The sequence below is a fragment of the Ctenocephalides felis genome, unplaced genomic scaffold (assembly GCF_003426905.1).
Source record: "Ctenocephalides felis isolate EL2017-DRISC unplaced genomic scaffold, ASM342690v1 CF-g0.4_SCAFFOLD_03571, whole genome shotgun sequence".
NCBI classification, from domain to species: domain Eukaryota; kingdom Metazoa; phylum Arthropoda; class Insecta; order Siphonaptera; family Pulicidae; genus Ctenocephalides; species Ctenocephalides felis.
This window is the reverse complement of record NW_020539725.1, coordinates 63,867,687-63,882,335: the sequence shown is the minus strand read 5'-3', so window position 1 is coordinate 63,882,335 and position 14,649 is coordinate 63,867,687. Positions and strand designations below refer to the sequence as shown.

The window sequence follows — 14,649 nt, the reverse complement described above, 5'->3', positions numbered from 1 at the left end:
TCAAAAAAAGTTTTAGAACCTCCGGAAATTCGTCCGCCAAGAAACGGGAACAAGAAGTCAACCTTTCCATCAGTCTCGACAAAAGCACGCTCTCTTTCGGTCGCGACATATGGACACAACTCTAGAAAAAAATTAAATTAGTCTAAATAAACGAAAACTTAATTAATAAAACTCTGTTAAAAAATTGTTAGTAAAAATAGTGCAAAATAAAAGAGTTAAAAACAACAAATAGAGATAAAGTTAACAATTGTGGGTAAAAGTGAGTGGTAGAGTAAATGAATTTCACATTGTTCCTCTGTTCAATCTAAATTGGAATTTAAAATACAGTTTTATCACTAATTATTGTTTACAAAAATCGTGTTAATTATGTGTATCAAAGACTAATTAATTATAATCAACTAATTAGAGTGCGTTGACATTTACCAAAATGGATAAAATGAGACATTTGTATGCGGCTTTTGTTGCCGTCGCAGTTTCCTGTTTGTTTCTGCAAAATGTTGCCGCAAAAACAGGTTATTGTTAATAAAGTAGAAAAAATTATTAAAAAAATTATGGTAATATATATTCGAAATGCCTGTTGGCAAGTTATTATAATAAATTATATATGAGCCAATTTAATCTAACAATAAGACAATGTTGTGCTCGTCGCCTATAGCTGATTGGTTGTTTCGTAATTACAATTGTCGTTGCCATGGTAACGATTAAAAACTGATATAAACTGATCAGATGGTGCTTATATTATACATTAATAAATTTTAATTATTATATAATTAACGGCTAGGCCGATCATCTCTTAAAACTAATCAAAGCGAGTCCTTATCAAGATACATCGAATGGCTTTTGAATTTTTGAAATCGGTTCAGCCGTTTTCACGAAAACGTCGATAAAATTTGAAATTTTGCATTGTCAAACGATTCAGAATGACTTAAAACGTCGAGAAAAAGAAATCGGTTTTTCTGGCGCAATCATAAACTGTTCCTCCGGGGTAATAAATAAATTAATTAATTAATTGAAAGTAATCACACTAAATACGATATTCTACCCGCACTTATACCTTTTTCAATTTTGGTCTCAAACGATTCAGAATGGCTTGAAACGTCGAGAAGAAAAAAAGTATCAAATTGGATTTGCAGATAAAATGAGCAAAGCAAAAATTATTTATCTAGAAGGAGAGGTAATTGTTTGGGGCTAAAATTCATATAGAATCCTTAAACTTCTGGGAGTTTTCATTTGAAAATATTATTAATTTTATTATTCAAATTCAAAAAAAGAAATTTGAGAAAATATTCAGTAGTTTTGCTTTGTAGCATTTTTTGAAAAAAGTTATTTTGCGGGCCCTGTAGTTCAGATAAAATAATCATATATGTTAGCCATTTTGGTTTCAGACAATCCTAAAACTTGAAATTTTCCAGCAACATAAAGAAACTGTTCAGCCGATCGTCGAAAATTAATTAACGCAAGTTTTATCGATTTTCATCAAATGTCATTTGAATTTTTTAAATCGGTCCAGCAAATTTTGAGAAAACGCCAATAGATCAAATTTCGCCTCACACACACATTTTTTTCAATATTAGTCACAAACGATTCAAAACGACTTGAAACGACTGGAAAATATAAAAATAACAAATTAAATTTTCAGATTAAAAAAGGAATTTTAAGTTTCAGAGAAAACAACGGTAATTGTCTATATATCTAATATTATTGGGGCAACGTTGTCAGATTGTGCATAAATTGAGCTAGAATCCTTAAATTTGCGGTGTTGCCAAATTGCATAAAATATAATATAGTAATTTTGGGGTTGCCTCATGCACAACAATTTGAAAAAATTAGAAAAGAACTATTTGAAAAAATATCTTATAAAATTGGTTTAAATTTATTCCTTGAAATGTAAGAGTCTAAAATTATCCTGAAGGCGATATTGCTCAAAGTTATCATTACGCCGATGCGACATTCAAACATAACCTTTGTTATTATAAAATTCCAAAGTGTCTTCGATATTAATAATATATTATTATTTGCATGATGCACAACTGGAATGGAATTTAGGTCAGTTTGAGGGCTAGGCCTTTGTAATAAAATTATTATAAGGTGACGATCAGCCAAGCCGTTTCTTCATTAAATAGAGGAATAAAGTACAAAAATATTCTAAAAACATTTGGAAACCGTTTAAACTAGTTTTTACGAAAAGCGTAAACTTTATTTTTGAGATAAATAATAAATAATATGTCAACTACTTCTATATAAGAATAAAAAATAAGAAAATGAAATACCGTGAGAAATGTTCCAAGATGATTTAGTAATATTTTCCTTAATGATAAATGCTTTTAAATCTGAAGATGGCACGTATCTGTTTCCGAAACGTCTACAGTAAAAAACAGTTTCAAAAAGTACTTAAAAACAATTCAGAATGACTTGAAACTTGAAATTAGCAAATGGGATTTTTTGCCAAGAACAAAATTCTTCGAAAATTTACACTTTATCGCACGCCTACTTTCCCCAAATTTGGTCTCAAACGATTCAGAATGACTTGAAACGTCTAGAAAACATAAAATTCTCAAATCGGATTTTTAGAATTTATCAATGTTCATGTATGTGATGTTTCTTTTATTTTTAGGGCCAGAACACGGAAAGGTGGTAGTATGTTACGTGGCGACATGGGCAGTCTACAGACCCGGATTAGGGTCCTACGCTTTAGAGGACATCGATTCGACCCTGTGCACTCATTTAATTTATTCTTTTGCTGGTCTTAATGCTACCACGGATAGTCTCAAATCTTTGGGTAAGTAGAAATATATATAAATCATCTGAATGGATGTATATCATTGGATAAAACTTTTTGTGTTAGTCCAAGTGTATTTATAGATGATATTAAATGATAACTAGCTGTAAGTGGAATACTGTCTTAAGGCAATTAGGGCATCGTGCCTTAAGGCAAATTGTTGGAACTTTCCGTACCGCAATTCAAAATTCGAGTATTTAAAAATTATCAATAATAATAATCAATAAAAGTTGATCAATGAGTTGAAACTTTTAATAGAATTTCGAACCATATTAAATCATTCTATCTTAAATCATTTATTTTGAAATATTTTGGAAATTCTGAACTTTTTTTTCAAAGCAATCGTACTGCTTTAACTGCATAAAGACGAAATATCAAAGCGCGTAAGCGCCGCGTCGCCGTCTAACGCGTAAACATTGGTACGGAACTCATGGGAATGTAAACCAAAATTATACTTATTGTTAAAATCTCTATAAAATATGTGATAATTTGATGTGCATATGTCTAATGTTCATTTTTGACCGCCAAATGGCTCATTTTTTTACTTTTTTCTCCATATCTCCAAAGTCGTTGGACCAAAAATTTGAACAGTTCTTCATTTAGTCAATACAAATAAAATGTTTTTTGAATTATTCAAATCGGACGCTCCGTTCTTTTAAAAACTGAGTTACCGTTTTTGGCACTCTTTGCCCCATATCTTCGGAACGGTTAGACCCGCCTTCGCCAAAAACTAATCAGCACGTCTCCTTATCAATACGATTCGAAGGTTTTTTCAATTATTCAAATCGCTTCAACCGTATTCCCGAAATCGTCGACGAAAATTTGTATCCGAACAAACACACACACACACACACACACACACATACATCCATTTTTTCTAAGGTATGCCAAAATGTTCAGAAGGTTTTGAAACGTAAAGATATATAAAAATTTTCATTTTAGATATTTTTGCAATTATTATAACTTGCCCTACGGGAAGTTAATAAATCCATTTAAAACAAAACAACCAATTTCTCATTATTATATCTCTGACTTAATAAAATATACGTATAAATGTATATAGATGAAAATTCAATAAATATTAGTATAGGATATTAAAAAAATGTAGATATGGGTACAGGACCACGTCTGTCGGGTCATCTAGTATATATATATATATATATATATATATATATATATATATTTTTTTATACGTATGTATGTCATTGAACTGCTTCTAAACGGCTAGTCAAATTTGGATAAAACTTTTCGTGCTTGTCCAAGTGTATTTGCAGTTCGCATTAAATATTATAATTTACTGATGAGTCTACTCACTTCTGACTTTTGTTTCTCTTAGATCCCTGGCAGGACCTGAAGGACGACTACGGCAAGGGCGGCTACGAGCGCATCACAGCCCTCCGAGGAAGGGCGCCCCATCTGAAGGTGTCTCTGGCTGTCGGAGGCTGGACAGAGGGCAGCGAAAATTACTCGAAAATGGCAGCTGATCCTGACAGAAGGCGAAGGTTCATACATAGTGCTCTGGAATTCATCAAGTGAGTTAAAAAAACACAAAGACACAGCAATATTTACAATTTTAGAACATTTAACAATGGTCACCAACAATTACAAAAGCAGAATAGACGTCCATCCTAACCAACTAGCATGTCGTTTGTACCAGGAAGGCCAGCCGGCCAGGCTTAAAAGAAAAATACCAGGAGACCTAATATAGTTTGATTAACTAAAATACTTTTATTTTACTATATTTTATTGTTTTATTTCCTTTTATTTTTAGGTTTTTTTAATTATATTTTAATTAGCTCTAGTAGATACGCCACTGAGGGTATCTACTGAATTGTAGTCTATTATTTTACCATATACTTGTTAGCATTCTCTGCTTAACGTAATAATATATACAGATTGCAGTATAAAATTGAATAAAAAAATGAGTTACAAAAGGATCTATTGGCAAGTTGCAAAGATATTGAGGATATAGTAATTCATACGATTTGACATAAATTTAACAAAATGAGAAGAAAGTGCAAGTAAATGCAAATACACACAAATGTTCGAACAATGTCAGTGTGTTAAATAAATATTAACTTTTCAAATTTACACGTCAAGATAAAATCGGTTTTATATCAACCAATACAATTTATGTCGACATGTCATTGTTTATTTCCAGAATTTGATAAAACTGTTTAAATATAAAAAAAATGATTCATTAAAATTCGTGAATCGTACTCAAAATATGACATATGTAAAATATTCTTCATGGAAATTGGTTTACGGGTTTTATTTAAGAAAGTTTTTTTAGAGCGAAAAACTAATGAGCACGTCTCCTTATTAGCAGGAATCGAATGCTTTTTGAATTAATCAAATCGGTTGATCCGTGTTGGCGAAATCGTCGACGAAAATTTGTATCCGCACACATGCGCACACATACACACAAATATTATTTTTTCTAAAGTATGCCAAAATGTTCAGAAACCTCTAAAACTTCTGAAAATTAAAAAATCTATACAACCCTACATTTTTACCCTTCTACCAAAAACAGCTAAATATTCTAAAAACTTGAAATTGTAACAACAAATTAAAAATTTAATCCAATATTTCTGTTATTATTATTATTTCAGAAAATACAATTTTGATGGTCTCGATCTGGATTGGGAATTCCCCGGAAAGAGGGGCGGAGCCCCCGAAGACAAACGTAACTTTGTGCTCTTGGTTAAGGTTAGTACGAAACCTTAAAGAAAAGTTTATATATAGTAAGAAAAATGCAAACTTTTAACTTCAAAAATGAAATTTTAACTTAAAAACGTCTTCTTTATATGTCGCGTTAATTGGATTTTCCAAAAAGTTAAAATTGTTTTTATTATATTGTTATTTTTGTGTATTTTTTTAATGTTCATGTCTCATTTATTGCTTTTATCTTCATTCATACTCATTATTTTAATTTGTATCTGTTTAAGATTGGATTGACAAAAATGAATGGTATTTTTTTTAACTATTCCATTTTATTACAAGACGAAAGATTTCATTTAAGACTACTTGCCAATAGGTCAAATGTCATTCTAGAATATTTAGAGAAACGATAACATGCTCTATGAGTCGATAGAATAATGAAAGTATCGAAAATGTGATCAAAATCACGTTTGACCTTTATATGAAAGCGTTTGTGGAATTATTAACAAACCGGTTTTTTTTGCTCTTTTGACAAATAAATATATAAATAAACATATTTACACATAGATAGACAATGTATATATAAATATATATATATATATATATATATATATATATATATATATATATATATATATCACAGTATATACTCGTATATAAGGCTCTCAAAGAGCTTGACCGATTTTTATTATAATAATCTAATATTTATTTTTCACTCCCGTCAGGGGGCATCCATTGATCGCGTGATCGATATTCTAGGGATTTTTGAACTCCCCCTCCCCCTTAGTTATACGTCGTGATTTTTAGAATTAAACCCGCCCTCCTCCACCAAACTAGTATTTTTGGTTACGTAAAAGTTTCCGAACCCATTTTTCGAATTTCAAAAAAAACGCAAAATTTTAGTTTTTTTTTTGAAAAAAAAAATTTACGTGCTATCTTGCTAGACCCCACACGTGATCTTTCGTGATTTTTTATCAACCCCCCCCCCTCACATATGTAATTAATGAACTTCCCCCTAAAAATAGTCAGAATCGAGAATATTTACATTTTTTTAAAGAAAAAAAAAGCTATGGAATCCTAAATTTTCACACTCCTACAGTAAAGATTTGATTAGTTTTTTTTAAACCCAAAATTTTCACCCTCCTACAGACCAGATTGAACAATTTTTTTAAAACCCGAAATTTTCACCCTCGTACAGAAAAGATTTAATCAATTTCTTTTAAAACCCTAAATTTTCACCCTCCTACAGTAAATTTCTGATCAATATATACATAGAATTTTTTTGTTTCATCTTTTACAATGCCTATTTAAAAAATCCTGGCAACACTAAACTTTCACCTTGATCATTTTTTGTCATTTCATTTTTTTACAATGCTAAATAAAAAATCCATGCAACTTTTACCCCTTCCATAGTAAAGTTCTGATCAATTTATTCATTTCATTATTTTACAATGCCAAATTAAACCCTGGACTTCTCCACCCTCCTACAGTACAGATCCTACAGTAAAAAATTTACCTTTTTTATCAATTTTTACAAAGCTAAATAAAAAATCCATGCGACCCTAAATTTTCACCTTCTTACAGTAAAGACCTGATCAATTTTTATCAAAATCTATGAGATCCTAAATTTTCACCCTCAGACTGTACAGATTTGATTAATTTTTCTATTTAATTTTCTTACAATAACTAAATAAAAGTCCAAAAATTCACGTAGCCCTAAATTTTCACCCTTATACAGTAAAAATCTGATCAATATATTTATTTCATTTTTTACAACGCTGAATTAAAAAATCCTGGCATCAATAAATTTTCACCCTCCTTCAATAAAGATATTATCAATCGAAATTTTGCCCATCGAAATATTGTTTTTAATGTATTTGATCACGTGACTAACTTATTACTATTATTTAGGAACTGAGAGAAGAGTTCGACAAACGCGGCTACATCCTGACGGCTGCCTTAGGAGCCTCCAGGGAAACCATAGACTTGGCATACGACATCAAACAACTCAAAGGGTAAGGGACAAGACAACATTATCATCATCATCATCATTATCGTCATTTCAAATATTTATTTATCAATTTCTCAGTTTATTAGACTTCTTCCACCTCATGTGCTACGACTACCATGGAGCCTGGGACGGACGAGTTGGAGGCAACGCTCCAATCAAAGGAGGTGATCTGAGCATCGTAAGTAAAAAAAAAAGATCAATAGGTCCCCAAAACTAAAGCAAATATCTTATATAAAAATGGAGATCTCTTTCAAATGTCTAACAAGTATGTTATCCGTAAGTAAAACTCGAAAACGCCTAAACCGATTTGGCGAGTCTTATTCTTGAAAAATTCGTGCCAATCCAGAGAAAGTCCAAAAGGTGAGATTATTTCAAATCCGCGTAGAAACTTTACATTTTTAATTTGAAAATTTTTGTAGAAGCGTAATTTAAATAAAACAATGGACGGTGGCTAATACGTCAAATGTCAAACGTTTTTGACAGATGATGTTCAATTACGTTCAATAGGATATTTTACGTAAATATTATTTAATTATGATTGTTTGTAGTTTTATTTATATATAAAAATGTTAGTAAACGGGCCGCAAGTGTTACTAGAAACTCAAAATATCAACTCTCTTGAAATGTTAATATGAGAATGCACCTTTTGGCGTTGTAGCACTCTTTTTTTCTGCAAATCATATTTTTCCCAAACACGGTGCTCTGAAAGATCTCATTTGTATAATTATTTGGTATTAATTATTTGTATAATCATTGGTATATATAAAACATTTTCTAGGATATATTATTTTATAATTATGTTATTTCAATTCAGAACCTAAATTTGGCATCGATCAAAGGGATATTTTGTCGAATAGCATTTTCCCATTTATAATAGATAGTAATATATGAAGGGTTGAAAAATTCTACCACCGACGTGTCAAAAACCAGTAAAGTTAAGCATTGTTCAACAACGCTATTTGAAAGTAGAGGGAAAAAGATGTATAACCAGCTATAACCTTGATTCTCATGTCTTTGCTATCGGTAGATAAACGGTAATCTTTGAAAATCCATAATAAAAGTATTTTCTTCCGTTGGTAGTTTTTTAGCATAAGTTAAAAATGTAATTGTTTTGTAAAATACCTTTAAAATTAAAATAAGACATTAACAATGTTTGCCACCTGGCCGTTCCAAGTTTCTCCGCCTATAGAGTAAATAAGTCTAGATAACAAATTTTTGGAAGACAGCAAAAAAGCACATTTCTACAATGATGAAGTAGCTGGCAGTTTTACTGAACGTAGTAGTCAGATAATAGTTCGTGTGAAATGTGTTATATGTTGTGATATAGTTGGTTTGATTATTATAATATAATTAATATTTGCTCAAAGTCATATTGGGCTTTTACATTTACATTAATTCATCGAAAGTTACTTGAAACTTTTCAAAAAGCAGGTCAAAGAAGAAATACTTAATTCATTTTCTATGTCTACTCGCAGAAATTTGAAAATTTTTTATGAGCTCAGTAGTAGTATTATTTAGTAGTATACAGAAAATTCAGAATCCAAAAAGAATCTGAAAAACTTGAAACGTAATCAATAAGTCGAAAGACCAAAAAAGACTTGGATTAAATGAATTATACCATGTTTTCTATAGAAAGTGTATAAAACTTTTATAATACCTCATTTTATATAGCATTGAAACAACACATCCTTATACACTTAAAGTATTAATTTTTTTAATTCTCTAGAAATCGTTTAGAATATACCTTACTTAGCAAAACAACGTTTGCCGGGTCAGCTAGTTAATAAATAAAATTTTATTTCAGGAGACTACAGTGGATTACCTTTTGCAATTGGGTGCACCTCCAGAAAAACTGGTTTTGGGTATACCGTTCTACGGTAGAACCTTCGTGGTGGAGCAACACTGGGACGCTTTAGACGGTTCTGAAGTGCCTTTGGGGTTGTCTGCAAAGAGTGCTGGTTTTAGGGGTCCTTATACCAGGGAGGACGGATTTATGGGATACAACGAGGTAAGGATTAAGATTCTCGAAATAATAATAACCGTGAAAGAAATTTTTAACTAGTGGTGTATGGCATCGTGCCTTAAGGCAAATTGCTGGAACTTCCCGTACCCGTAATGAAATATTCGAGAAATTTTAAACGTTTTCAAATATATTATTACAAATACTGTAACTTCTTTCATTGCATTTTTTGTTATATCTGAGCAAATCGAATGGAAATCATAAATCAATTTATCTCCAAAACATTAACAATCGTCATTTCATTACGAATTCAATTTAAAAAAAAAAGTTTGCCTAATTTACACAAAATTGAAAAAGTGCTCCCGTATAGTCACAGTCTAAACGAATTTGCAAATAATCCTGTGCGACATTTTCACTTATACTGTGCTTAGCTTGGCAGCATTTTCACATTTTTCAATAGTTTTGTTTTCACAAAATTAGAAAAGTTCTCCAGTACATAAACAGTCTAAACGCGCTTGGGTAAACATTGGTACCAGAGTGGCGTTTAGACTGTGTCATTTATTAATCTTAACTTTTTACCAAATTTACGAAATACTCCTAAACCATAAGTGTTATCCTAAAGTTGTATTATAAACATTGGTGACGATCAACTTCTAATAAAAAACAGAAAATGGAAAAAACGAACTCTACTGACGATCAAATTCTAATAAAACACTGAAAAAAATAAAAAAAGACACTACTGACTCGCAAATTCTAAAAAAACACTGAAAATGGAAAAAACGAACTCTACTGACGAGCAAATTCTAATAAAACACTAAAAAAATGAAAAAGACACTACTGACTCGCAAATTCTAACAAACACTAAAAATGGAAAAAACGAACTCTACTGACGATCAAATTCTAATAAAACACGAAAAATGAAAACAGGACTCTACTGACAAGCAAACTTAAATACGAGAATTAGAATAGGAAAGGGACTCTACTGACGACCAAATTGTAATGAAACACATTTAGCTCTTTATCTTCGAAATGACGAGACCTGACTTTGCCAAAAACTAATCACCTCTTCTCCCAATCATTACAAATTGAACGTTTTTTAGATCATTCAAATCCGTTCTCTCAAAAACTCGATTTGTATTTTCTGCACTCTTTGCTACATTTCTCCGTAACGGCTCGATCTGCCTTTGCCAAAAACTAATCAGCACATCTCCCTATCAATAGGAATCGAATGGTAAATGAATCATTCAAATCGGTTGATCCGTGCGCCCGAAAACGTGGACGAAAAAATGCGGTCATACAAAACACACACACACATCCATTTTTGTCTGAGGTATGCCTTTTAAAATGTTCAGAAACCTTCAAAATGTCGAGAAATGCAAAAATTTTCATTTTCGATTTTCGGCCCATGACTATAACTACCCTACGAGAAGTTAAAAATAAAGAAATCCTATAAGGAAATTGAAGACAAAGAGTTATATATAAAGATATTTTAATTATAATAGATATTATATTAACGAAATTGTTCTCGCCAATCAAAGCATGCGGGTATATACGAAATAGAAAACAAAAAAATCATCAATCGATTTATTATAAAATTAAACTCAAATCATCATCAACACGTAATAAAACCATATTAAATTATTATAAATACGATGTAATTTATGTAATTAAAGTAAAATAAATATTACTAGTTACAAAATCAAAGTATTATATTTACAATCGGTCCTTCGAAAAGCAAAATTCAATTCAAGCAACACCCTAAAAAACAGAAATAGTCAAGTGAAATATATATATAAAATATGAAAACTGTTTTCATAATCTCTCATACCACGCACCTCTGCCTGGCTGAGATTTGAAAATAATGCAAATATATAAATGCAAATATATAATTGTTTTATTCGATTTTAGATCTGTACAGCCCTCAACAACTCAACCGGAGGTTGGCAAAGTGGTTGGGACTCTGAAGGATCCCAGGCAATCGCCTGGACTAAGACAGGACCCGAAAACGAAACCCTACATGTGGTCACTTATGACAGCACGAGATCCGTTGCCAATAAAATGAGGTAAAAACTAGTTGGTATTGGTATTTTGCCTTGAGGCAAGTTACATGAACTTCCCGATATGTGTAAATAATCGACTTAATCAATAATAAACAAATTAATTTATGAGTGATTAGAAGTATTCCGAGAGGATTTATTACACATAATTGAAAACGAACGAACACGTTAACTCGGAGTATTTTCTAAAAGCACATTTTCAAAAATCTATAATTTTTATAATTGAGACAGTTTTTTGTAGGACTTTAATTGTTTAGCATGTTCATTAAGACCAAGTACTCTATCGTTATACCAAGTAAATCACCTAATTTTATTTTTAACAAACGCCAAAAAAACTACTCATTTTCTCAAACTTTGATGAATTTTTAAAGTTAAACTACTTGTCGTAATATTTCAGTAAGTTCTATAAAACCATGATATATATTGCCGAAAAAGTTACATAAAAATCGGTTTAAATTTTTTTTTTCAACAGCTAATTACAAAAAAGCGGTTTGGTAGATTTTCACTTAAAACTAGTCAGTATCATTCCCAACTAATATCTTTCGAACAGTTTTTGATTTTTTAAAATCGAATCGGTAGTTTGAGCTTAAATGTGGACGAAAAATTTAACACTCTTTTTCAAATTACAAAGAAACGGTTTGGCAGATCGTCTCACAAAACCGACAAACGATAATCCTCATCGAGATACATCATATGGCTTTTAAATTTCTGAAATCGGTTCAGGCGTTTTTGAGAAAACGTCGATGAAAAGTCCAATTTTGACAAATGCCAAAAAAACATACTAATTTTTGCAAACTTTGACGAATTTTCAAAGTTAAACCAATTGTCGTAGGGTCGTAATACTTTAGTATGATCTAGAAAACTATGGTGTCTACCGTCAAAAAAATAATCACAAAAATCGTCGAAAAAAATTGTTTTAACAAAACTTTATTACAAGAAAACGGCCCGGCCGATCTTTACCAAAAACTAATCAGCACGATTTCCAACCAATATCTTTCAAACGGTTTTTGAATTTTCAAAATCGATTAAGAATTGCGAGCTAAAACGTGGACGAAAATTTTTTCATTTTTCTGCAATTTACAAAGAAACGGCTCGGCCGATCGTCGCACAAAACTGACAAGCAATAGTCCTCATCGAGATATATCGAGTGTCTTTGAAATTTTTGAAATCGGTCCAACCGTTTTGGAGAAAACGTCGATTTACGGCAAAAAATCTGTTCACACACATACTTTTTCCAAATGTTGGTCAAAAATATCAAAATTCATAAAAATCTATTTTTTTTTCTTTTTAAAAAAATTTTAAAGATTTTTCAAATTTCAATTTTTGATACGGGAAGTTCCAGCAATTTGCCTTAAGGCACGATGCCAGGCACCTCTAGTTTTTTTTAAATCATTTATTTATTTATTCAAATTTATTTAAATCATTTATTGTGAACTAATTGAAGGATTATCATGAAATTTTAACAGACATATTATTAAAGTTGGTACTTTAAACAAATCATATGGATTATTACATTGCAATGACATCTATGTATCATTTTATTGATTTATTGAGTGAAGTAACGTTAGGTGCATGATCTATAAAAATTTTACTAAATTTTTGCATATTCATAAAAAATGAGCATATTTTACTCTTTTACATTTTTTTGAAAATTTCTGAATCACTTTTAAGTAAAAGAACTATAAAAAATCTGTTCACATACACCACACACCATGCATACATAAATACTTTTATAAATAAATTTGGTCTTATTCGATTCAGAATGTCTCTTAAAACGTCCAGGAGAAAACATAAAATGAGCGAATCGGATTTTTTGATGAAAACATAAACTTCTCCTTCGGGAAGTTAAAAAACAATCTTACCTTCAACTAAATCTTAGTTTCACCAAATACACCATCCTTTATCTCCTTTACCCAGGTTTCTGGTTCAGCGTAAGTTGGCAGGTGCAATGAGCTGGTCGATAGACACCGACGACTTCCACGGAAATTGCCCAAACTCCGAATATGCAGAGACCTACATGGACTACCACTACTACAGGCCATCAGGCAAAAATTCAGGATCCAGAAAATATCCTTTATTGAGGACCATCAATGAAGCTATAACTGTAGCCCAGGAAGAACTCAGGAAGGAGGAGGAAAATTTGATACCAAAACATGATGATGGTGACCAGGCACAACAAGTAGTGGTAATACTTGTGCAGGAGTCGTTGGATGTGTGATGGTTTTGATGAATTTGGTGCTGATGATGAAATAGAGATTAGGATTAGGATTAAAATTGTATAAATGATTAATAAATGTGTAAATAATAAATTGTATTATACTTGCCTACTTCTGAAACTTCTTGATTATAAGTAAATAATTTGATGTAATACGATCAGTTTTATATTTCGAATCATATAATATAATATATACACAAGCGGAAAGTATATTATATAATTATTATAATTTAATATTAATATCGAAAATGACAAAAGACAAAGAAAAAATCAACATGTTTTCACTACTAGATCTTTTTTTATAAAAATGTATCGTTTTCCCAAAGTCTTTCCAAAGATGATAATTCTGAATATTGTCGACAGCGTTACGAAAAGTGTTACCAGGGACGCAAACGAAAGTGGAGAAAAAAATGTTTGATAAAAAATGGTAATTTTCAACCAACAGTCCAAAACTTCTACTAAATGTATACAGTTAAGACCAGAAGTTTAGAATTTCTACCAAAAGTATAAAATTTCGATTATAAGGATAAAATTTTAATCAAAGGTCTGATCAAATGTTTAGAAATTCGATAAGGGCTCGAAAATTTTGATAAGAGCTCGTAAACATTGGCCAAAGGTATAAAATTTTAGCCAAAATTTTTATCAAATGTCTAAAATTTAGACCACGTGAACAGGATTTTATAATTTAGAACTAAAATCTAAAATTCTAACCAAAACTTAAAAACTCTGATGAAGACAGAACTCTAAAATTCTAGTCAGAACTCTAAAATTCTAGTCAGGACTCTAAAATTCTGACTAGGACTCCAAAATTCTAGTGAGGACTCTAAAATTGTGTCAGGACTCTGAAATTGTGGTCAGAAATTTCTGACCAAAACTCTAAAAATTCGACCAGACATCTAAAAATTCGGCCAGACCTCTAAATTCTAATCAGGACTCCAAAACACTGGAAAACTGACCAGAACTCTG

General features: G+C 31.0%; 2 protein-coding genes across 2 annotated transcripts in view; both read left to right on the top strand.

Moving 5' to 3' along the window:
* The first annotated feature begins 427 nt into the window (after positions 1 to 427).
* On the top strand, positions 428 to 13,715 carry LOC113386486 (probable chitinase 2). The gene is made up of 9 exons (XM_026624266.1): positions 428 to 512; positions 2,615 to 2,779; positions 4,116 to 4,311; positions 5,392 to 5,488; positions 7,352 to 7,455; positions 7,530 to 7,629; positions 9,256 to 9,459; positions 11,320 to 11,474; positions 13,386 to 13,715. Exons 1-9 carry the CDS (start codon positions 428 to 430, stop codon positions 13,684 to 13,686), a joined length of 1,407 nt encoding a protein of 468 aa, XP_026480051.1. The 3' UTR covers positions 13,687 to 13,715.
* Positions 13,716 to 14,145: 430 nt separating this feature from the next.
* LOC113386485 overlaps positions 14,146 to 14,649 on the top strand; it is a 15,543-nt gene continuing 15,039 nt past the window's right edge. Inside the window, exon 1 of the mRNA XM_026624265.1 lies at positions 14,146 to 14,187. Coding sequence (XP_026480050.1) covers positions 14,146 to 14,187 — 42 coding nt within the window. The remainder of the gene's footprint in view (positions 14,188 to 14,649) is intronic.

What these genes read in the sequence shown, in the direction of transcription:
- LOC113386486 (XM_026624266.1), top strand. Translation starts at nt 428, where the DNA reads ATGGATAAAATGAGACATTTGTATGCGGCTTTTGTTGCCGTCGCAGTT. An exon ending in GGATAGTCTCAAATCTTTGG is followed by an intron (nt 2,780 to 4,115) that starts GTAAGTAGAAAT and finishes TGTTTCTCTTAG; the next exon opens with ATCCCTGGCAGGACCTGAAG. An exon ending in GATTTATGGGATACAACGAG is followed by an intron (nt 9,460 to 11,319) that starts GTAAGGATTAAG and finishes ATTCGATTTTAG; the next exon opens with ATCTGTACAGCCCTCAACAA.